Below are 25258 nucleotides of genomic sequence, written 5' to 3'. Positions count from 1 at the left end.
CAATTAATTCAGTACTGTAGTCCATATCTACAGACCTGATAAACTAGCACAGAATCTATTTTATATGCTTTTTATTAATTTAAATAATACTTCAGTAATCTTTTATACCCTTACTAATTTTTGAAACATAGAATATGGTCTTTACCACTTTAAGCTGAGACTTCTCTACATTCTGTAAATCCCCACAGATTTGTTTCTTGCTTTTAAATATCAGCACATTTCTGTTTTCTATTCTTCTGTTTCTGCCCTCTATGCAAGAAATCTTTTCTTTAAGTATCCCTCTGTGGTTCATAATAAAATCAAAATAAAAAAGCATGTCCTTCAGAAAGCATTCAGCTTACTGGAAATAGAAAACCTGTCACCTTATTCTTAAAACCTTAGATCAGGCAGGTCAATGGCAGAAATAGTGAGTGCAGTTTCAGCAAAGGGTATAAAGTGGGATTACCAAAATTATTATGTACCTTGTTATCTCCAGATGGATTTTAAGGGAAAGACTATCTTCTTGCGTGAAAAAGGCTTGGTACTGTTGGGAGGAAAACTTTTCTTCTACCTTCTTAGGTTCATATGTTTGGGGGCCTGTGAATTAAATGACAACAGGAGAAAGTCAAGGTTTATTTACATGTGCACATGCGTCTCATGAGAGTGGAGCCTTCATGAATCAGATTAGTGCCCTCACAAGATGAGACATGAGAAAGATGATCTCTCTGCTCTCTGCCCTGTGAAGCAGAGGAAGCAAGCTCTCCTCAAACCCTGGATCTACTGGCACATTTATCTTGGACTTTCCAGGCTTTACAACTGTGAGAAATAAGTGTTTGCTATTTAAGCCACTCAGTCTCTAGTAATTTGTTATAGCAGTCTGAATTAACTAAGACACCCGCACACATACTCATGAATAGTTTTGTACGTTTTCTTCCCATTAAGCAAAATATATATGACTATCTTTAACGTAAACAAGTATCCTTTATACAACAGATGTAAATCAATATTTTTTTTTCATCTGCTTGATGAATGATCTTTACAGTTGTCTCAAATTTCCATTAATTTGTTCAGGGTTTTACATAATTCCCAGAATGCCAACTGAAATTCAACATTTTCGTGTCCCATTTACTGAAATATGTTGGAATGCAAGTGAAAGTAATGTTTTTACCGTAATATTTTGAATCTTTAAGACAAACAAAAACAAACTAACTCCAGCCTTTAAAATGTTCTTAAATAAACCCTCCTGTGGTCTGATTCTGGGCAAATAACTATGTAACAGGGCACTGAAACACTGGAGATGACAGCTGAATGTGCTGTGTCTCAGTCCATGATACAGAGTTTTAAAAAAGCAATCCCTAATTGTTGGACATTTAGTTTGTTTTCAAGTTCTCACTAGAGAAGTTGCAATTAACATTCTTTTAGCTACATAACTATGTTCATTTATTATTACCTTCTTAGTTGGACAGCTACCAAAAGAAATAACACAAAAATTTCCAAACGTTTGCTTTCCTACCATGAATTTGTTTGTTTAAACTTCCCTGGTGGCTCAGATGGTAAAGCGTCTGTTTACAATCCAGGAGACCTGGGTTCTATCCCTGGGTCGGGAAGATTCCCTGGAGAAGGAAATGACAACCCACTCCAGTACTCTTGCCTAGAAAATCCCATGGACGGAGGAGCCTGGTGCAGGCTACTGCCCATGGGGTCGCAAAGAGCCAGACACGACTGAGCGACTTCACTTCTTCACTTCATGAATTTGTTTGCTTAAAGGTTGTACCAGTTTTAACTCACATAAGTAGTGTATAAGAAAGTCTGCTTCCTTATATGATTAAAAATTAACATTCTTTGCCAATCCAACGAGCTATAAATAACTCATCTTTTTTTGAAATTTCTATTTCTCAAAGGTGTATTAAGAGAACAAAAATAAATAATTCACCCTTAATGTTTGGTATTGAACTTTCTCCTTTTAAAATTCAAGCTTTAAAGATTATGATGATTTTAATGATTTTTATTTCTTCTGCTAAATATTATTTCTCTTTTAACTGATTATGTGAATCACAAATACGCAGGATAAAAAGAAAGTGCACATTTTCCTTCTATTAAATTTGAATGTGTATTAATTTTGCACTCAATGCAGTAGGTTTGTTCAAAATATTACCTTTGATTCTGTATTGAACATTCGCCCTAAGGACTTTGGTCTATTGATTGAAAGTTTTAATCCCTCTAATAAAATTATGTTGCATATGCCAAATGAAAAACATTCAGGGAGAATCTCAGGAGTCCATATACTTCTAAAGGCTGAGGTTTCCACTTAGAATTTCCAGAAGTATGGCATAGCATCCTATCAATTCTCACTAAGTACTAATAACTGCACATCTGATGTATCAGTGAATCCCATCAGCTTTGGGATTTCAAAGATTACCCAGAATCCTACTACTTCACATCAAATTCAGCTTACTGCCCTAACTCACTGGCTTGTTGCAAAGGATTCCTAACTACTCTCCTAGATTCTGTCCTTGGCCCTTCTAGCTTTCTTTCAATACCATCAACTGTCTTGAAAACTGTTAAAACATAGCAGATCACACACCCCCTCTGCCCAGAGCCCATCAGGCTGCCCATCTCAGTCAAAATAAGAGCTAAAGTTGTCACGGGGCTTAAAAGTACCGTTGAAGCTCCACTGGACACACACCTGTTATCTCTCAGATATTTCCTATCTGACCCTAACTTCCTCGGTTCCTACCACACCAGCGTCCCTTCTATCTCTCAGTCATGTCAGAGAGATTCCTGCTGACACATTTACACTTACTCTCTTTTCAGTCTGAAAGGTTTTTCTAAAGAGGCTCTTCCTTGAAGGTACAACACTTTCTCACATGCTCTTTGTCCTCAATATTTATTTAATTTTCTCCCCACGTTCTTATCACCTGACATAACATAAACAGTGCTTATTTTGTGTATTGTCCACCACTCCCATTAGCATGTAGGTCTACAAGGATAGAGAGGTCTGTTCATTGTTGGCTTTGTTCATTGCTGTGTTCTTAGCATAGCATTGCCTAGCATTAACACTCTTGAATGACAATAGATACATGAATTTCTGCTGTTTTTCTGTAATAATATTATTTTGGATATATATACCACTAACTTTAAGCATTTCAAGTTTAACTTTTTATTGTATTCTCATATTTAATTAGCTTCATTTGATATTTATTAAACATCCTTATGTCCTGACATAGACTGTCTAGACATAAAGCTTATGTCCTGGACATGGACTGTCTGGACATAAAGCTCTGCTGACAGTGCTAACAGGACTGTTATTGACAATATTTTTATAGGACTATGACTGTATCAACCAGAGTGTTTGTAAACGTTATCATCATTTGGAAGTCAGATGTTACCAGGTTCTTGAGTTAAATATGTGGTAGAATTCTGACATTTGGTGAAGCCAATCACTTTTTGCAGCTGCAATATTCTATATCTCAAAACATACTTTTGATAGTTTTATTTGACATGACTGCACTTACAAAGTCTTCTGCACTAGTGAACTTTTGACAATATTTATGGACTAGAATTGACTCTTGTATGTGGCTGTGGCCTTGTAAGTTTCATGTGAGTGTTGAATTTTAGCAAAATAATGAAGACAGGGCCCAACAAACATTAAGTATTACCCAGCACTTATATTCAGAAAGCAAACCAAAGGTCTAATATTTCTAAGTTTATATATGGTAATCTTGTGGCCTATAAAATCTAAGCCTCCTAAAATGTATTTTCAAATGCCTGTGAGGGAAAACCAATAAATGAAAACTAATGTACTCAGGATTGTTGTGATCACCCATTGTCCTTGATAACCTTGTATTTCCAGTTACAGCATCTTATGTTTCTTTCAGATCCTCATAGAAACAAAAGAAACATATTTTTTGGTTTTGCCACCCTCCATTAAGTCACTAAAATATAGCCATTTCATGTTTTGAAAGGAATGTATAATCAAACATGTTATTGTGAAAATGAATTACCTTGCATACCAATAGCTTTGTGTTCAATTTAAAATATCTTTTTGACTTTTATAATTGCTTACAAAATAGGAGTCAGAAATAATATGTAAGGTATGGTTTTAGGAAGTTAGAGTGAGTAAATATTTTTATTTACTGATATTATTTATAATTTGAATCTTGTCTGATAAATATGTTTGAGCAAAGGTAATATATTGTCTGATAAATATATTTAAGCAAAAATTCGATTACTGCAATATTTTCTAAATCTTTGTTCCTGCATAAAATCCTTCTGCGGAAGCCCTTTGAAAAATGTTTTCATTGCATATCCCTATGAGCCGGTTTTCTTCTCTCCATGCAACTCAGATGTTTTTGTTTTTACAACACCTAGATTGTTTGTTCCTCTTCTGATGTTTTTTATTTTTGTTTTCCTGTCCTGGTGTTTCAATATCTTTTTAATAACCAACTCCATACCTTTTACCTTTTTAAACGTATAGTAGTTTCTAATATTTTGTATATGGTCTATAAAAATAATGAGATTTTTCCAAGAAGAATGATAGTCATTAATTCTGCATATATCACAGTGGAATGTGTCATCCCTAAGCAAAATATAAGCTCACACTGTGCGTGAAGACAGTTCTTGTTTGCTTCAGCCAGGAGCATTGTTTATGGGGAGAAGTTTTTAAACAGGTCATTAAGAAATATTCTTATTCTCTAGTTAATGTCTTTGAGCTGCACATGTGAGCAGAATGGTAAGGAATTTCCAGTGACTGATTCCAAGTTTTGACCAGCCCGGCATTCTGTGAAGTAATGCATATTTTAACTTCTATAAAGCCCTCAATAAAGACTTCACAGTAGAGCTTGTCACTTACACCTATCAAAAATGTCAGATGCTTTTTCCAAACTCTATCACTAGCAAACAGTATTGCATAGCTATTAAAATATGGGGATTTAACAACAAAGTCTGCAAGTTGCAAACATTGTTGTAAATCAACTAAGCAATTAACATGAGATTTTTTAAGTGATTGGGTACAAGTTCAGAATTATGAAGTTATTATCTAATAACCTAACAAGTGATGTGAATAAATCCTTGCTAATATGAAAATTACCAATGACAGAAACCCATTTTTCTATAAGCAAGTGTATGGATCCTCATGCTAACACTAAGATTGATAAACTACAGGCATTCAGTGAAAACGTCATTTGTTCCAGTTGCTGAGAATTGTGTTTAGAGATTCTTTCATCCAAATGATCAGCAAATCGAAGTCTGCAATTTGTTTTCATTTAATAGGCAGACACATTTTTACCAATTTAGACTCAGTCATATTAATACTCTTTGAAACTAATTGCTGGGAAATGAATTTTAAAGTCAGGGTTTTATAATTTCTTTTTTCCTTTTTCTGTCCCTGTAATAGAAGATTCCAACCCACCTGTATACAACTTTCAAATCTATGTTTAACAGGTGTGGGCTATAATCCCCTGTCATCTGTATGGTTACAAAGGACACTTATTCCCCATCCTGTCACAATCCACTCTACACTCTTCTCTCAAAGTTACTTTCTAATTATGCTGTTTCCCTTCCACAAAGTTCTGGTTCCCTGACAGATAAAAGACAGTAACCTTAATCTGACTTCAACATCCTCCATTATCTTCTCCCACTTAATGTACTTTATTTTTATTTATATTACAATTATAACACCCATACACAAAAAAAAGTTTAAACCATTAATTAATGCATAGTAGAGTAATATCTAGATAACCACTGCTCAGAACAAAAGATAGAATACTGTCATTACCTACAAGAGGCAGCTATCCTTGTGCATCTTTTTTATCACACCCTCTCTAGCAGCCAAAGCTGATTCCTTCCTTGATTTTCTTTATAGTGTCTCCACCTATTTAAGGTGTGACTCCTTAAACACATAGCTATTTCATCAGATTTTTAAATGTTACAAAAATGGAACCAAGCTATTCCTTGGAATATTGCTTTTTTTCACTCATCATGATTCTTGTAAAGGTCCATTCATGTTATTGGATATCACTCTAATGTCTTCAGTTTGAAGCTGTTTAATACTACATTGTATAAATATACCACAATGTATTCACTTTTCCATGTGGAAATACATTTGGATTTTTAGATTATTTCTCAATTCAGTCACTCAGTCATGTCAGACTCTTAGCAACCCCATGGAATGCAGCACACCAGGCCTCCCTGTCCATCACCAACTCCTGGAGTTTACTCAAACTCATGTCCATTGAGTTGGTGATACCACCCAATCATCTCATCCTCTGCTGTCCCCTTCTCCTCCCACCTTCAATCTTTCCCAGTATCAGGGTCTTTTCCAATGAATCAGTTCTTCACAACACGTGGCCAAAATATTGGAGTTTCAGCTTCAGCATCAGCCCTTCCAATGAATATTTAGGACTGATTTTCTTTAGGATGGACTGATTGGAACTCCTTGCAGTCCAAAGGACTCTCGAGTCTTCTCCAACACCACAGTTCAAAAGCGTCAATTCTTCAGTGCTCAGCTTTCTTAATAGTCCAACTCTCACATCCATACATGACTACTGGAGAAACAATAGCTTTGACCTGACGGAACTTTGTCAGCAAAGTAATGTCTTTGCTTTTTAATATGCTGTCTAGGTTGGTCATAACTTTTCTTCCAAGGAGCAAGCGTCTTTTAATTTCAAGGCTGCAGACACCATCCGCAGTGATTTTGGAGCCCCAAAAAATAAACTTTGTCACTGTTTCCATTGCTTCTCCATCTCTTTGCCATGAAGTAATGGGACAGATGCCATGATCTTAGTTTTCTGAATGTTGAGCTTTAAGCCAACTTTTTCACTCTCCTCTTTCACTTTCATCAAAAGGCTCTTTAGTTCTTCGCTTTCTGTCATAAGGGTGGTGCCATCTGCATATCTGAGATTACTGATATTTCTCCCAGCAATCTTGATTCCAGCTTGAGCTTCATCCAGTCCAGCACTTGTCATGATGTACTCTGAGTATAAGTTAAATAAGCAGGGTGACAATATACAGCCTTGACGTACTCCTTTTCCTATTTGGAACCAGTCTGTTGTTCCATGTGCGGTTCTAACTGTTGCTTCCTGACCTGCATACAGGTTTCTCAAGAGGCAGGTCAGGTGGTCTGGTATTTCCATCTCTTGAAGAATTTTCAACACATTTTGTGATCCACACAGTCAAAGACTTCGGCATAGTCAATAAAGCAGAAGTAGATGTTTTCTGGAATTTTCTTTCATTTTCGATAATTCATCAGATGTTGGCAATTTGTTCTCTGGTTCCTCTGCCTCTTCTAAATCCAGCTTGAACATCTGGAAGTTCATGGTTCACATACTGTTGAAGCCTGGCTTGGAGAATTTTGAACATTACTTTTCTAGCGCATGATATGAGTGCAATTGTGTGGTAGTTTGAGCATTCTTTGGCATTACTTTTCTTTGGGATTGGAATGAAAACTGACCTTTTCCAGTCTTGTGGCCACTGCTGAGTTTTCCAAATTTGCTGGCATATTGAGTGCAGCATTTTCTTTCACAGCATCATCTTTTAGGATTTGCAATAGGTCAACTGGAATTCCATCACCTCCACTAGCTTTTTTTGTAGTAATGCTTCCTAAGGCCCACTTGACTTTGCATTCCAGGATGTCTGGCTCTAGGTGAGTGATCACATTATTGTAATTATCTGGGTTGTGAAGATCTTTTTTTGTACAGTTCTTCTGTGTATTCTTGCCACCTGTTCTTAATATCTGCTGTTTCTGTTAGGCCCGTACCATTTCTGTCCTTTATGGTGTCCATCTTTGCATGAAATGTTCCCTTGGTATCTCCAATTTTCTTGAAGGGATCTCTAGTCTTTCCCATTCTATTGTTTTCCTCTATTTCTTTGCATTGATCACTGAGGAAAGCTTTCTTATCTCGCCTTGCTATTCTTGGAACTCTGCATTCAAATGGGTATATCTTTCCTTTTCGCCTTTGCCTTTCACTTCTCTGCTTTTCACAACTATTTGTAAGGCCTCCTCAGACAACCATTTTGCCTTTTTTCATTTCTTTTTCTTGGGAATGGTCTTGATCCCTACTTCCTGTACTATGTCACAAACCTCCGTCCGTTGTTCTTCAGGTATTCTATCCGATCTAGTCCCTTGAATCTATTTGTAACCTCACTGTATAAATGTAAGGGGTTTGATTTAGGTCGTACCTGAATGGTCTAGTGGTTTTCCCTACACTTTCATATTAAGCCTGAATTTGGCATTAAGGAGTTCATGGTCTGAGATTATTTCTAGATTTGGGCTACTATAGACAATACTGCTATAAACATTCTTGGGGATATATTCTGGTGCCCAACATTCATAGTGTTCATATTCAGAGTGAAATTGAAATTTGTTAATATCTATTTGGCAAGGCCAAGTCTTGGTTGGGTCAAGTAGAATCTTAAACCTTTAGTTGTGGCATGCACAATCTAGTTCCCTCACCAGGGATCCAGCCTTAGCCCCTGCATTGGGAGTGTGGAGCCCACTGGACCACTATGGAACTCCCTATTTCCATTATTTTTACAATTTCCTTTGTATTGCTCTGGTCTTCTGTTCATGCCAGTCATGGTACGTGATACTCAAGTTTTACTTTATGTTTTTTGAGGACATAGCTTTTCCAATACTAGGTTACAATTGTTTTGAAGATGGTGTCCATGACTTTTTACCAATATCTCTCACTATATTGAGTGTAGTAATTTGATGCAATAACTGCTTAATGCATGTTAAATGGATGAGTCAATGAGTGAATAAATTTTGGAAACAGGTACATAGATAAAAGTGATTAAACCAAGCTCAGTATTGCCATAGAGAAGGAGTAAGTATCTTTTCTATTATCAGTCCCAGAGTTTCAGTCGAATTTCTGTTGCTATGTTTACTTGTCCACTATATTGGCTGATTGTCCTCATAAAACACAACTGGTCTGAGGTAGGATTTATGCATAACAATCCAAATGTGTAATAGAGCTTAAAAACAAAGCTTAAGAACACTGATCTAGAGGACAGTGATAAAATGTAATAAAGTTTATTTAGGACGTAAAATTAAAAAGCGTGTTCATCAATAATTCATCAGCTCTCTTTAAAAAACCCTTAGTATAATCATTTTTATTCTGTATCTTTAATCATTTGTAGCTGATGTTGCTAGGAACAGACTTTGACAACAAACTTCTGAAAGGGATCCATTTGCCTAGGGATTTACTTATAATGTTGCAATTAAAAATATTTTCTAGGGGTAAATTCAGCATACTAAGCAAATATGACACAACTTAGCAATTAAACAGTTGTTCTAAAGATATGTTAATAGAATTGAAAAGAATCACTATTTCATACGAAAGCATACATTGGGGTATTATTTTTGCCACATAGAGCAGTTAGCTTTGCATTATTATTAGTCCTCTTAATTTTCCAAATGTCACCCTAAAGACTGGTTTTCCATTTCCTGGTGATTAAATTGCTGCTGAACCTAAGAGATTTGTTAGATTTTAAGTCCATGAATAAATAAAGAAAGTATATGGTCAAAATTATTAGTAGAGGACCAATAAGATCTTTTATGAAGCATCTTTCCATCAGTTTGTCGATGGATAGATGTTCAAAATATAGCAATGAATGAGATGTGTATAAGGAAATAAGTACATGCTCTCTGTTGCCAGCATGCACAGCATAATATAAATAATCAATGCCCAATTAATTCTGGAATTTCCTGATCTTATTTTCATGCTCTCTGAATATGATCTTTATTTTGGAATTTCTTTGACCTATTCTGAACGACTTTGTGACTTCAGGTCACAGATGCATTGTGCAATGTATCATCATTAACTAGGTTATATAATTAACAGTGATAAACTCTGCTATATTAGATGAAAGTTTTAATTTGGAATCAAGAAAATGTTCTGTATTTTATGCATAGTATTAAAGGATGTGTTGAATTTTTACTTTTTATTTAGTTGATATCATTTAGATTAAACGTCAGAATTGTTAAAAATTTTCATTCATTCTCAAAGTTTCCAACCTATTGATATATATCAGTCTATCTTTGTTCATTAGGATCAAATACTGGTAAAAACCAAAAAAAATATCTTGAGCTTAACAACAATAAGAAATTGAGGTTTTCTTTCCTTTTTTTTTTTTTTTTTATGTTTTAGAACAGTAGAGAGTCAGTGTGAGCCTTCTATAGCGTTTCAAATGTCAAGGACATACACTTCTGTATTATTTCTCTATTATGTGTGAGCTAAGACAGTTACCAGAACTTCCAGCTGTTAAGTGTTCATGCCAGCTGGAAGAAGTAGAAAGGACACAAAAACAGTTGCACAAAGCACCCTGGTTACATCACACTTCTCAGAACTGGTCACGTGGTCTCACTTTGCCTAAAAGGAGATTGTGGATTGTCTATATTCTCAACTGCTGATTTGAAAATAGATATGTATAATTAATGAAGAGCAATTAATTGTTCCCACTACTGGGGAACAAATAGCAGTCATCTCCTTCATCTAACTGTTCATTTACTGATTTATTTTGCGCTAAGATAAGTTATAAACAGTTAAACAAGACCATTTTTTAAATGAAAAAGTATCAGCAATTTGGAAAATCAAGATTTTTTGAAAATTACAAATACCACAATGTCAACATAGTTATAGATGAGCATCGTGGTCTCCTGGGTATCTAAAGTGAAATAGGATATCTAAATAATTATTTACTTTATTTTCATTATTTTAAAAAAGGCATTACTGAAGCAAAATTAAGCTCTATTGTCTCTGGACAATATAAAAACTTATCTCATGGTAATGTTTATGGAGAACTGAATGTTATGGTCGAAGAAGGCAATGTCACCCCACTCCAGCACTCTTGCCTGGAAAATCCCATGGACGGAGGAGCCTGGTAGGCTGCAGTCCATGGGGTCGCTAAGAGTCAGACATGACTGAGCGACTTCACTTTCACTTTTCACTTTCATGCACTGGAGAAGGAAATGGCAACCCACTCCAGTCTTCTTGCCTGGAGAATCCCAGGGAATGGGGAGCCTGGTGGACTGCCATCTATGGGGTTGCACAGAGTCAGACATGACTGAAGCGACTTAGCAGCAGCAGCAGCAGAATGTTATGGTGAAAAATATTCCTATCATAGATGCAGCTGATTTTATAAGGCACTGACTTAGTGTCTTTGAGTAAGAGCCAAAAGCCAAATATTATTTTATAACTCAATAAAGGCTATTTTGTAAGTCCTTAATGTTACAATCCTTAGGTATTCTGGCTTAGACGGAGGATAGATGATAACCTGCCCACAGGACTAGGTAGATATATACACTGTGGATGGTTATCTGTAAATATTACTGTTGCTGAAAGTTTTCTGAACAAGTTTAGGAAATTAAGAAATACATTATCTAATTTTCTGTAGTCTGCCAGCATGTCAGACCAATTTAGTGCTTATAACACTAGGTGCTCTAAAAAGTGAAAGGGGACCATTTGTTAACTGTAACAGCACAACAATGCAAAAAGATGAAAGAGGTTGAAATGGAAACCAATTTGCTAAATTTACTAAATTACACAGATTACCAAAAAGGTAAGTGAATTTCTCATAACAGTAGTGGAGAAACTACTTTTGCAATGAAATGTGTGTTTATATCCAAGTTTCAAAATTACTTAGCAAATAACTCCCAGTAAATGTGATATTATAAATTTTAGCTAAATTGTAAGTTCTTAGAATTTTTGTATCTTTTCAAAACAATTTGTGTCTCTTATATCTCTTAAAATATTTTCATGTATTTTGACAAATATAGAAAATAACTACCCAGGGACAGAAACAATAAATTCATGGTTTCCTAAACATGATTATATTTTTGATGAATCTTAGGTTTATCCTGAAGTGGCAAGAGAAATGAATTTATGGTTCCTGAAGTTTTGTAATCACTTGCATCTAATTTTTTGATATGATAATAATTAAATGAGAGATGACAAGAAACTGGGTGATTAAACAGTTTGGTAAAATGATGCATTAATAACACATAAGTTTTATTTCAAAGTTATTCTCTCACAGTACAAAATCAATTTTAAACTGTAAGCTGCATTCTTTGAAGAATTAATCTTTGCTTTAAAGGAGCAGCATAGATTGACACCAACGATTTCTTTTAATTTCATGTAGGAAGAACCTTTTGTAATGGTGTCTGAAAATGTCCTGGGTAAGCCGAAAAAATACCAAGGCTTCTCCATCGATGTTCTGGATGCCTTATCCAACTACCTGGGTTTTAACTATGAAATTTATGTTGCACCGGATCACAAGTATGGAAGCCCACAGGAAGATGGAACATGGAATGGCTTGGTAGGAGAACTAGTGTTTAAGGTAAGCATTTGTTTGTTTATCACACATCTAAAGTTGACTATAACCCTTGGAAGTTAATTTCATTTAAAATAAGTGTAAGGCAAGGCCTTGGGTGGTGGTGTTGAATGCAAGTCTCAGCCTATACTATTTCATGAACTTTGTGGAAAGAAAAATTGATGACAATACAAACCTAAATTTCAAAATATGTCCTAAAAAATATTTAGAGCAAGGATTTACCTTTACCAAAGTTATACTTCAAACATATTATCACTGTTTGGTACATGATGAAGTCACAGTGCCTTTTCCAAACACAATTTATGTCAATGTGTTCTTTTAATTTTAAACACAAGTTCAAGAAATAAATAAGATTCTGACCACTTAGGAACTGATCATTTCATTTTTGGATCTAAATAAGGTAAAGCTACTGTTACTTATATTTTTCTCCTTGTTCTTGCAATTCTCAGAGAAGTGTTTTAAATTTCCCCATTACTATATCCCTGTTCCTGTCAGTTTTTCCTTCCTTTTTGGAAGCTTTATTATTAAGTGCACCACATTTGTAAATATTATGCTTTCCTAATGAGTTGAATAGTCATATTTAGGTCTATAAATTACTATTTGATTTCTGTGTATCTCATTTTTCCCTCTGTTCCTTCATTTCTGGCCTTCCTCTGGGTTAGCTGATTTTTTGTGTGCTTGATTTTATTTCCCTTTTAGCTTCTTATTTGTATTTATTTGGTTTTTGTTTGTTTGTTTGCCTGTGGTTAGTCTAGGACAGTAATGTGCATTCTTAACTTATCACACTTTATGTAGATTAAAATCATATCATTTCTCATTTAAAAAGTAATAAATGTACAGCAATATAATTCCATTTATATTCACCATAGCCTTTGTGTTATTGTGGTTATATATTTATATTTGATGAACTCCAAAGTAAAACTTTATACTCTTTTATTTAATCAATTGACTTTCAAAGGTATAAAGGGAAGGGAGACAGTGTCTAATGTTTTAACTATTTTTCTACTATTTCTGGGACATTTTATTCCTTTCTATACATCTGAGCTTCTAACTGGTATCACTTACTTCAACCTGAAGAAATTCCCTTTAGAATGTCTTGAAGTCCAGTCCTGGCATATACTCTTTACATTAGCTTACCTTAAAATTTCTTTGTTTACCCTCATTTTTGAATAATATTTTTAGCATGTAACAAATTCTGAGTTGATAGAATTATTTTTGGTAGGTACTTTTTGTCTTAGTGTTTTCAAATATTTCAAATAGTGGCACTGCTAATTTTGATTTACGTTTGACAAGAGCACTGAGTCTCAGAACACAGTCACTTATAATCAAAGTATCTTTTTCTTTATACTTTTTATTGTCTGAGAAGAATATTGTAGGTAAAATATTATTATTCCTAAAATCAAGGCTGGTGATTTTAAAGCAAGAGTAACTTTTTATTTCAAAAACAATAAGTAAAATTATCATTCAATAATATTTCATACAATAATAAATGTTTTCATTATTATTTCACAATAACATTGATACATAACCTGGTTAACATACATACATGATGTAGTTATGTATCAATGTTTACAACATAATATAAATACTTTCAAGTTTATGACATAGTGATTTGATATATGGATATATTGCAAAATGATTACCACAATAAGTCTAGTTAACATTCATTACCATACATATTTTTTTTAATGTTCATGACTTTAAATATATCATTCTATTGTCTTTTGCCAAATGTTGTTTATAATGAGAAGTTAGCCATCATTTGTACTTTGCTCCTTTTTTATAGTGTAGGGGTGGTCATCCCTGAGGTCTTATTTATTTTATTATGATATTTTACTCTCTGAACTTTAGATGAGTTAATATATCTTGATGTACTTTCAGATTATTGATTCTTTCTTTGCCATCTCCAGTTTCCATTAAGTTCATTCAGTAACTTTTTTTATTCTAGATAGCTAAAATTATTCTTATGCTTGTGTTGGTTAGGAGTCAACCAATGATTTGGGGGAAGCTTATACATAGATTATGGGGCTTCTTTCTCTGTGGCTCCCTCCTTTATGTGAGTCCCTTTTGATTTCTGGACAGCCTGGATACCTCAAACACCACCCTCTAACACATCAAGCTAATAAGGTTCTGACTTTCTGCTTGAGCTCTAGCTACTTTCTATTGCCTAACTGAGGTGTGTTCTCAGTGAATGAGCTATAGAAAAAAGGAACTCACCCAAAGCAGTTACTGTCTTTAAAGGGTTGAAGAGCCTACAGTTTATGCTTGTTTTTGACTGTTACACAATCTATTCAATTTGTGGGTTTTTAAAAAAATTTGACCCAGAATTTACCATTATTCTTCGTTGGGTTAACCCAATTAAAAAATATTCCCTTATTGCCAGAACTGGAATTATTTATAAAAGTATTCTGAAAATGAAAGGATCTAAGTTGTTTCCAAGAGATGCAGAAGAGAAAAAAATAAGAGATGTTGAAGACAGTGATAGGAAAAATAATAAAGCTGTTTTTCATATTCTTTAAATCTTGAAAAATAGTATCAGTTTATTTAATAAATGCTTTACATATGTAATTTTATTTGCAAAAGGTTAATATAAGTATTTTAATAGGAAAACAGGAATCATCAATCCTCACCCTCTTATTAAATCTATGACTCTTTACCTTATGTTCCTTACTATAAACACAAAACAAGCATCCTATCTTTGTGTTTCTGAGGAGTCCTGCCTGAACTGAACCCAAATAAACAATTATATTTAAATATAAGGAAAAGGAAGAAACATTATACAAGTTTTTTCTGTAGATATAGTAGATAAAAATCTGTAAGAGTTATCTTAGTGGACAAGTAATAGTAAACTTCACTTACTATTAATAAATGCTAGTTAAAAGTAATAAGCATTAAAATTAGTTTGATGTTGCTGCTGTTTTTAATTTGGTTGTGTGCTTGCTCCAGTTAGTTAAATTTTTGAGACTTACCTCCTCACCTATGAAGTGAGGAGTACAAGTATTTTAGTGGGAATATCTCATCCAACTATAACCTTTTAAAATCATTTTAAGACTTGATTACATAAGAATCACACACAGCAATAGTATGATGTTCTTCATCAATTCAGTTGCTCAGTCATGTCCAACTCTCTGCGACCCCATGGACTGCAGCATGCCAGGCTTCCCTGTCCGTCACTAGCTCCCAGAGCTTGCTCAAACTCATGCCCATCGAGTTAGTGATGCCATCCAAACATCTCATTCTCTGTTGTCCCCTTCTCCTCCTGCTTTCCATCTTTCCCAGCATCAGGGTCTTTTCCAATGAGTCAGTTCTTCACATCAGATGTTCTTCATAATAATTTGTTTTTATTTGCATGTAAGAGCATATTATTATATGATAATGTAGAGATCAGCAGGGTCCTTTCACAAAGCAAAAATTCAGGTTTAAAAAAGCTGACTGACAAATGTGTGATTTTTTAGCTGGAAAAACTATAAATGTATTTACTTACTGCAATTAGAACTGCTAACCTAATCCATCAGATCACAGACTTTCAAGGGACTTGTGATCCATGCTGTTACTGTGTACTTTTACTTAGACCCTTGCCCCCGCCAAGCTTGGGCCTCCCAGGTGGCTCAGAGGGTAAAGAAACTGCCTGCAATGCCGGAGACCTGGGTTCAATCCCTGGGTCAGGAAGATCCCCTGGAGGAGGAAATGGCAACCCACTCCAGTATTCTTGCCTGGAGAATCCCATGGACAGGGGAGCCTGGTGGGCTACAGTCCATGGGGTCGCAAAGAGTCAGACACAGCTGAGCAACGAACACTATTTACTACAATTAGATTTTTACTTTCTTCAAAAAGATATTTAGCCATTCTGACTAGGCTTTAAGAAGTACTTATCAAGCAAGTGAAAGAGGAGACGCCTACGTAAGAGTTTGCTGAAACAGGTGTCGAGATGGGAAGAAAACTACGAGAGGGTGGTAGAGGAAGAGAATATTTTCATGAGCAGAGGACAGCCAGCATCACAGGATGACTGTGGTAATGTTATACTGAGGGTTCACAGCGTTCTCTTTAACTGTCTTCTGTTACCAATAGAGAAGTATGCTCTAATTTTAAGCACCTCAAAAATGTCAATTCAAATATACAAATAGTCATGCAGTCAAAATATCATAAAGTAATTTAGATTATTCAAGACTCATCATATTAAAATTTTATCTGGCTTATACACACATCATATTAAAATTTTATCAGGTTTATTTACCCTGGTAGAGGAAAATATCACTATTGAATTGGCATAGTAATGTATGACCGAGCTCCAGAAAAATGAGCTTATTATTGCTATATATATTTTTACTAGTGTAGACATTTTTCATGGATCTAAGTATGCTTTAAGTAACAGTAAATACTGTCATTGAATACCTCTATACATGACATAAGACTTATGAAATTAATAAGGTTGTCTGCCTTCCTAAGGGGAAACCACAATTAAAAGAATGTTTTCTAGAGTCTTTGTCATGATGGTTATGGAAAAATACATTTAAAATGATCCAGAGAGGGAACATGGGAAATTTCTGAGTTCATATGATTGTTCAACAGTGATTTCCAAGGCTGGCACTGAGACATCAGGTTGGGATGACCTCATATTAAAGGGATTTTCCACTATAACTGGATGTCAAGAATCATGTATGTACATAATTCTTAAACTGGAAAATACCACCAGAGAGACCAAGGGATTGAACTATAAAGAAAGCTGAGTGCCGAAGAATTGATGCTTTTGAATTGTGATGTTGGAGAAGACTCTTGAGAGTTCCTTGGACTGCAAGGAGATCCAACCAGTCCATCCTAAAGGAGATCAGTCCTGGGTGTTCATTGGAAGGACTGATGTTGAAGCTGAAACTCCAATACTTTGGCCACCTCATACAAAGAGTTGACTCATTGGAAAAGATCCTGATGCTGGGAGGGATTGAGGGCAGGAGGAGAAGGGGACGACAGAGTATGAGATGGCTGAATGGCATCACCGACTCAATGGACATGGGTTTGTGTGAACTCCGGGAGTTGGTGGCGAACAGGGAGGCCTGGCATGCTGCGGTTCATGGGGTCACAAAGAGTCAGACACGACTGAGCGACTGAACTGAACTGAACATATAGAATTGATTTAAAAACTGACAGTGTAGCAAAATCTCCTCCATTCCTTATCTGCATCACTACTTTTATAACTTTCTGCAATTAATACGCTCTTAAAATTTATGAGATCACAGATCTGGCCAAAAGATGTTTCAATGTGAAATAGATAAATTAGAGATATGTTCTGTTCAGTATAGGAGAAATTGTTATGAGTGAGTTAATGTGGCTGATAAATTATTTTCTCTGGTGTAAAAGAACAAAAATGAGAAGAACACAGAGACCTTGATACTATAGAAAATAGCAAGTATATCAAGTTTAGGATGGAAGTACAAAAAATTAAGAAAACAATGAAGGAGGACTATGAGTTAGACAGCTGTGTATTGTAGTTTTTAGTTTTTTTTTTTTTTTGCGTAGCATTTTTAAACTCTAATGAATCAATATATTGTGTACTAAGGTAATGATGACTCAATCCAGAAGAAATATTTTACACCTGAAACATTATGGTCACAGGTTGTTCAACAGAGACTGAATTTGAATATATACTTTTTGTACAAAGGTATAATTTGGTAAGCAAAAAAAGACTTTCAAGCATGCCTTTTTTTTATATTTGGATAAAAATGTTGTGAAGGTCATGTGGAATATAAACATAGCTCAAAGATGACATGATATAAATATCCCCATCTGTTTGAGAAAAGTGGGGTTCAAATCGCTATAATATTTAGATTCTAATGGGTACATTTTAAAGAATGATCTTGACAACTTTATTTTACATTATCAGCATTTACAACACAACTCATATAAGTCAGGAAAATAAAAACCACTCTTGGAATTTCAAAGAGGAGAGATTTAATCACAGGGATTGATCACAAAGTCATGGGAAGGAATGAAAACACAAAAGAGAAGATGTAACATGCAAGTATCAGGAGCTGGTAATGCTCCAGTCGATTATATGTCTCTCAAAGAGGTACCCCTCAACCAGGGCTGGAATTGCCAAAACGATGCTGCCCAAGCAGGGAAGATGAAAACGTGCATAATCAAGGTTGAGATATACTGGATGAACTCGGCAAGGAAATTTAGTGAGATAAAAGAAAATTTAAAATCTTCAAGGATGTATGGTCATGACTTTGGTGATGGAACTGGATAAAATTTTGGGAAAAGGAATCAGAATATGAATATGAGGTTGAAAAACATGTAAAGTCTAAGTGAAGACATTAAAAGAAGTAGTAGAATGGAAAGAGGTTACCAGAGACTGAAATATAGAAGTTCTAGGGATGGAATGTATTAACAGAAGCTGACTTTGTGGGTCACAGTAGAAATATTATAGGAGACAAAAGGAGCTGGAGTTTAAAATGGCCCCCAACTGGGCAAGATAGGGAGAGACAAATGGGTGAAGCACAGGGTATCTTTAGGCCGTGAAACGATTCTGTATGGTACTGTAATGGTGCATGCATGACACCATGCATTTATCACAGCCCATAAAAGAGCAAACCCTGATATAAACTGTAGATTTTAGTTAATAATAATGTATCAGTAGGTTCATCAATTGCTACAAATGTACCATACTGATGAAAGATGTTAAGAAAAATTGTATTGGGGAATGGAGGAGTGGCAGACCAGAGAAAGATATATAGGAACTTTTTGTATTTTATGCTCAATTTTTCTGCAAAAATAATATTTTTAAAAAAATGATTATTGTAAGGGGCATCTATGTTGATACTGAAATTTGTTAGAAAGTTGCATGAGAAGAAAATATTGTGAAGTCTGTCTGGTAGAGATGATAAGACAAGTCCCCCTCAGAAGCACACATGTAACTGGCAAAACAAAAGGAAAGTAGCATTAATCTCACTAATGAAGAACAGAAATCAGGTCCCCGCATGTCTAAAAAAATGGGCAAAATTTCTTGGCCTCTAGTATATCATGAAAGTGATAGAAGTGAATTCTCACTCTGTTGAAACTCAAAATAAGCATATATTTCTGCTCAAGTCATCCACAGCTCTCCATCTTTTTCTGTACTCTTCCTGTGTTCATCCCAATCTCTCTACCCTGCATGTGGCTACTGCTATCAAAGGCCATGAACTTGGCGGACTGAATTCACTTCAGTGTCATACTAGCTAATGTCATCAACAGAGCCTTCACTGATTCTCCATTGTCCTTTAATTTATTAGATATTGATTTTTTTTTTTTTATTTCAGTCTCCACAGTGGCTGTTTCAAACATTTTCCATACTTTTCAAGTCTCTCCTCCTAGTCCTACTTTTCATTATTGACACTTCTCATTTCTAGTTGTTAAAGCTCATGGTTTACTCAAAGACTATGTGAACCTAGTGTGAGTCCTTGTTTTCTTGCTCTTTAACCTCAACATCCTTCTACCTCTTCTCTAATCCTTAGTGGCAACACAGACTTTGGAATTGGATTGGAACAGACATTAGTTGTGAACACTGGGAACACAGTTACCAGCCTTGTAAGCCTCAGAGAGTTTTTAACCTCTTTGAATTGCAGTTTCCCCATCGGCAAGATAAAGCTATTGTGAATATTAGCAAATGAATTCAGGAATTCTTTGCAGGGAAGACAAACAGGTTTCATCTTATCTGCTGACTCTGATAGATGGGTAAAATCTTCATCAGGTTTCATGGTTAAAAAAAAAAAAATATATATATATATATATATATATATATATTGTAAGTTCAACATATGTTTTGAATGTGGACTGGTAGAATTTGCTGATAGACTATATAGGAAAGAGCAAAGAGAAAGAGCAAAGTCAATGATATCTTCTTACTCAAAAGCTTTATTTCTTATCTTTTTAGCTACAGCAGCAATAAAAGGCTTCATTTCTTCCCGTTTTCCCACCTCTTTCCACTCTTAACTGCCCTCAGTATATTTTGAACACAGCAGCCAGAGTGATCTAGTCACTCCTCTGCTGAAAGCCATTTGATAGCCTTTTAATCCCAAGAGTAAAAACTGTCCTTAAAATTATCTGCATACTCTGCCCAGCGAACTTTCTTTGAAATCCCATCTCTTCCTCCCTCACCACACTCCAGGCCCACAGACTTCCTCACTCTTCCTCACACTTGCTGAACTTGACTTTTTGTACTTCTGTCCTGTCTTCCTAGATTACTCTTCCCCGGGTATCTTTCTCTCCACCTCATTTTCCCAGTCTCTGCTAAAAAGTTACTAGAGAGACCTTCCGTAGCCACCCTGTAAACTACCATCTACTCCCTTGTCTTGTGTTCTTGTTCTAACACATACCACCATCTTACTATATCTTCTTGTTCATCTATCTTCCACTACTAAAATGTAAAACCTTATTCAGGGCAACTATTTTGTGCATTTGCTTTACTGCTGAAAGTTAGTATCTAGAAAGATGTGACAAAAAAGAATGAATAGCAGTCAAGGGACATTTTAAGACATACATTAGATAATAACACTTCTGTGAAATTGTTCAATGACATCTCATGGTTCATTAATAAAGTCAACCAACCTCCCAAAGCCTGCTAAGTTTGGCCTTATTTAAAAGAAGTTTCTATCTTTATTGCCAGGTTAAACTTTGGGCTTTTGTTCCTATCACTTTAAGCTTGTTGTCCATTGACTATACAGCTTGTTATATTTGGTCACAACCACTCAGTACAATTGAATTGAGACTGGGCCATTTACTGGCATAGGGAAAACTAAGGAAGGAAATACTTGGCGGAGGGTGGGGAGTGTGGGATCAAGAGTAACATTTTGGAAAGAGTAATAGTAACTAACACTGTAAAATAGCCAGATGATCCCAAAGCTTTATGAGTACTGACTCCTTAAATCCTCCTAACAATTCTATGAAATAGAACTTTTGTTCCTATTACACAGATAAGATTCTAAGCACCTTGTCCGAGGTCACGTAGCACCAGGACAAGAGCTTAAGATATTTGACTTCAGAGCCCAACCCCTTAACCACTGTGGATATGCCCTTGGAGTTATCCAAACAGAAAATGAAATAAGTATTTGATACGTGCGTCTGTCTGTAGGACTCTGGGGTGATCAGATACATCTGAGGCTAATCAGCATAGAGTGAAATTTAAATTGCCTCTCCATCTTTCTTTACTTTCCTTTTATGTCTTTAGTTTCCATCACATCTTTTCTTCCCAACTGCTTATAAACTGATTCAGGGATTCTTTATCTTAAAAATAACCTTTCTGGTTTTTTCTCAGCTAGATTAATTAGATGTTGTTGGTTGCAAATGGCAATCCAGTTGAAGTGAAAAGATAATTTAATATTTCACAGCCATGCAGGGATGAAATCCAGGCTCATGTCCTCAGGCCGTGAAAGCGCTGTCTCTACATCTCAGTTCTGCTTTCCATTGTGTGTCCCAGTCCTCAGGCGTGCTCTCCTTCTCAAGCAGCAAAGTGTTTTCAGCAGGTCCAGACTTAGACTTCATCTTCCTTTCCATCCCAGTATGAACATAGAGTCTTTTTCACCATCAAAATATCAGTTTTACACACAATTCTAGCACTGAGATGGCTGGGAGGAAGCAGTGCTCTTTTGGACAGTACTCAGATGAAGCAAGGGAAAATGCTGATTCCCCAAGAAAGCAGCCAGGTTGTTATCAGAGCATGGAAAAGATGGATACCAGAAAGAAAAAATAAAAGGTATCTTTCAGAAACATAAAAATAATGGAATAAGTGACATGGAAACTATCAATAGTTACACATATACAAAAATTTAAATTATCAATAAGTCAAAACCAATAATAACTAAATTAAATTACAAATGATAGGCTGGAAAATATTTGCAAAAGTATGATGCATTGTTATCCTCACTGCTTCACTGCTACACTAAAAGTGTAAAATCCATAAGAAAATACTTAGATCCCCATAAGTAAAGCTATAAAAGATATGAAGTAGAATTTGAAAAGAAGAAACTGATAGATGATAGAAATCCAAAAGGAAGTCTAATGTAGTAGAGTAGGCAATTAATAAAAAAAAAAAGGTAATAGATTAAATATGAATTTTTAGTATGTTTATAAGGAAAGAGCTAAAACTCTGTGTTATGTAACTTGGAACTCTTTTATATGCTGTGTTTTGTCATAAAAAATAGAATATTATTGGAATTAGAGCCACATATTTCAGTCACTGATATACTTGATGTGACAAGACAGGTGCCATAGAGAATGGAAAAAAAAAAAAAAAAGAACATAGTTTAAAATTGACCAAAGAATAATTATTAGCACTTATGTAGAGCTTACTATTGCCAAATCAATTGAACAAACTTTGCATGAATTAGCATTCCGTACTCACAGCAACCTTTTGAGGTAGGTACTCCTATTATAGTAGTGTGGATGATGAAACAGAGAGGGGAAGTGACTTGCCGATGATCACTTAGCCAAGTTGTGGAGAATTCATGACTCAAACCCAGGCATTCTAGTCTAAGTTTGTTTTAAAAGCATTTTAATAAACCAAGTCACAGACAGTGAGGAAGATCATACTCAGAAACAACTCAGCACAGGTTGTGGTTTGTTTTTTTTTTTTTAGATGTGCAAATTCAAAGAAGGTTCAGATGGAGTTTGGTTGGATATAGTTGAAGATCAAAAATAAGATTACATAGAAAAGGATTTGGGGAGTGACTGAAAACATTTGCATCTCTAAACGTCTCAGAAAAATCTCACTTTTTTCTCAAAAACCTGGCTTCATATTTTCCTTCTTTTCTTAAGAAAAATTAAAGCTCCTTAGAAAGGTATACGTTATTTTCTGCAGACTATGTCTCATTTTCCTACATTTTATCACACTCCATGTAGGTCGCATTCAGCTTCCATCTGCTTTGGCTGTCCTCACCCACTTCATCTTCCTATAATTTCAACCCTAGCTAAACTCATGCTTTGATCATAAGGATTTCAAACCATTCCCATTTTTGATAACTCAGTCTTCTCAGTACACGTTTTTCACTTCTTTTCAAATGACCCTTTGGAAAAAAATATATATTAATATATAGAGAGAGAGATTGACTGATCTTTTCCTTTTCTTTCCATAGTCCCTATATTGGAGACCAGAGAGCTGAGGTTATATTTATTTTGTATGCCAAGCAGAATGCCCTATATTCATCATTTCATTCCCCTCATGTTTTTGAATGCATGCTATGTTCTGGGCACTTTGCCTAGCATCACGGATGCAAAGGAATGGAAGACATTGTTCCTGCTTTCAAAGACCTCACAGTGTACACAGAAGACAAATGTGTAAATAAATTATTAAAACACAGTGCAATCAGTGCCATAGGGTAATGCATATAGGGTGCCATGGTAACCCAGGGGTACAGTGGCAGCCTCTCTGGGGAGTTGAAAAGCTATGCATAAGAAAAGAAAATCGAGCTAGGTTTTGAAGATGAGTAGGAGTTTGAGGGCAACAATAGGGTTAATTATAAAAGTGTGCTTGCCATGCTAAAGAGTTTGGACTGTATCATTTAGCCAGTGAAAATTATGAAAGGCTTTTACATAAGAGAAAAGTAGGATTTAATTTATGTTTAAGAAAGATAGCTCAGGCTAAGGCCAAGGATGCATTCAAGTGAAGAAGGGAAAAGGCAAAAGTCTTTTTCAACAATCTAAAGAGGAATTAAAGATGTCTAAACTAAAACAATAGCAATAGGTCCCAAAAGTGATTTTGAAAAAGCAATCATTATTCCAAGAAAAACTGACTTGAACTTGATAAATTCAAGGAGAAGAGAAAGGAGGTGTTGAGACTTGATGAAAAATTTAGCAGAGGAACATGAGCAGACGGACACTCAATGACAGAAATAGGGAATACAGAAGGAGACCAGATTGGAAAAGGGCAGCAGAGATACAGAGCTTGACTGTAGACATTTTGATTTTAGGATGGCTGAAGAAGATCCAAATGGAATTGTCTAGGAAAGATAAGTAAATGTATCTGGAACCCATATGAATGATGCCTAGGGCAAAAAAGTTTAAGAAGTATAGGCCTTTTTCTCACCTCCATTATAAAAACTAAATTGGGAGTATTGAATTAACATGAAGATGGTGCACAGAATGGTTATTTAAGGTCCTAAGTGATTGTACTTGAGCTTGGATAAAGGAAGACAGTTATTATTGCTTTTGCTACCAAAAAAAAACCACTGAAGGAAAGAGAGAGCTCATCAGGAGGAGGGTTTAGAGAACCTGAGAATGTGGTGAGTTGCCCCCTTTCCCATCCATACTGAAGAACAGAGTTGTGGAGCCATCAGGAAGGCTTCAGGCATAAAGATAAGCCCATAGTTGGGTTTGTCTATGTCACAGTACAAGTTGTGGGGAGCACAATGGTTAACGCCACTCTCATCTCCATTCTTTACCAAGTCAGGGTTGAGATGGCTCCTTCAATATGGAGAAGACAGAGGTGGTTAGCTAGGACAAAGGGCAAAAGCTGAAGAAGCCACCCCTTGGATCAGGAGAATGCAGTGGGTGGGGAACTATGTTTGTGGATGAAGAAGGTTCTCCGTTGAGTGCCTGAAGATCATTACATATGTCCCATGGTTCATGCACACACACACAAATCCATATGTATTTCCATTCTGTCTTCCCATGACTACAAACCAGCCTTGAAAATATCAGTATCCACCAATGAAACTTCACTCACCAAAGAACTTCTCCCTCCATACAAACCTACCCCGTGACAATGCTTATGAACCTTGTGAAATGAAAAGGTAGCTTTGGGGACCTTCCTGTGTGGTCCAGAGGCTAAGAATCCACCTTGCAATGTGGGGGATGTGGGTTTGATCCTTGGTCTGGGAATTAAGATCCCAAATGCCACGGGGCAACTAAGCCTATGTGCCACAAGTAGAGAATTTGTGAACCACTACAAAAGATCCTCCATGACAAACAAAGATCCTGCACAACT

At 35.6% G+C, this 25258-nt stretch overlaps 1 protein-coding gene across 3 annotated transcripts in view; it reads left to right on the top strand.

Moving 5' to 3' along the window:
* Positions 1–25258, top strand: part of GRID2 (glutamate ionotropic receptor delta type subunit 2) — a 1644075-nt gene that overhangs the window by 1227523 nt on the left and 391294 nt on the right. For all 3 annotated transcript variants that reach the window (XM_027544060.1, XM_027544061.1, XM_027544059.1), the window contains exon 10: positions 12118–12315. In XM_027544060.1, coding sequence (XP_027399861.1) covers positions 12118–12315 — 198 coding nt within the window. The remainder of the gene's footprint in view (positions 1–12117; positions 12316–25258) is intronic.

This window comes from Bos indicus x Bos taurus, chromosome 6 (assembly GCF_003369695.1).
Source record: "Bos indicus x Bos taurus breed Angus x Brahman F1 hybrid chromosome 6, Bos_hybrid_MaternalHap_v2.0, whole genome shotgun sequence".
Lineage (NCBI taxonomy): Eukaryota > Metazoa > Chordata > Mammalia > Artiodactyla > Bovidae > Bos > Bos indicus x Bos taurus.
Note: the sequence above shows the minus strand (reverse complement) of the source record. Positions and strands in the feature narration are given on the sequence as shown.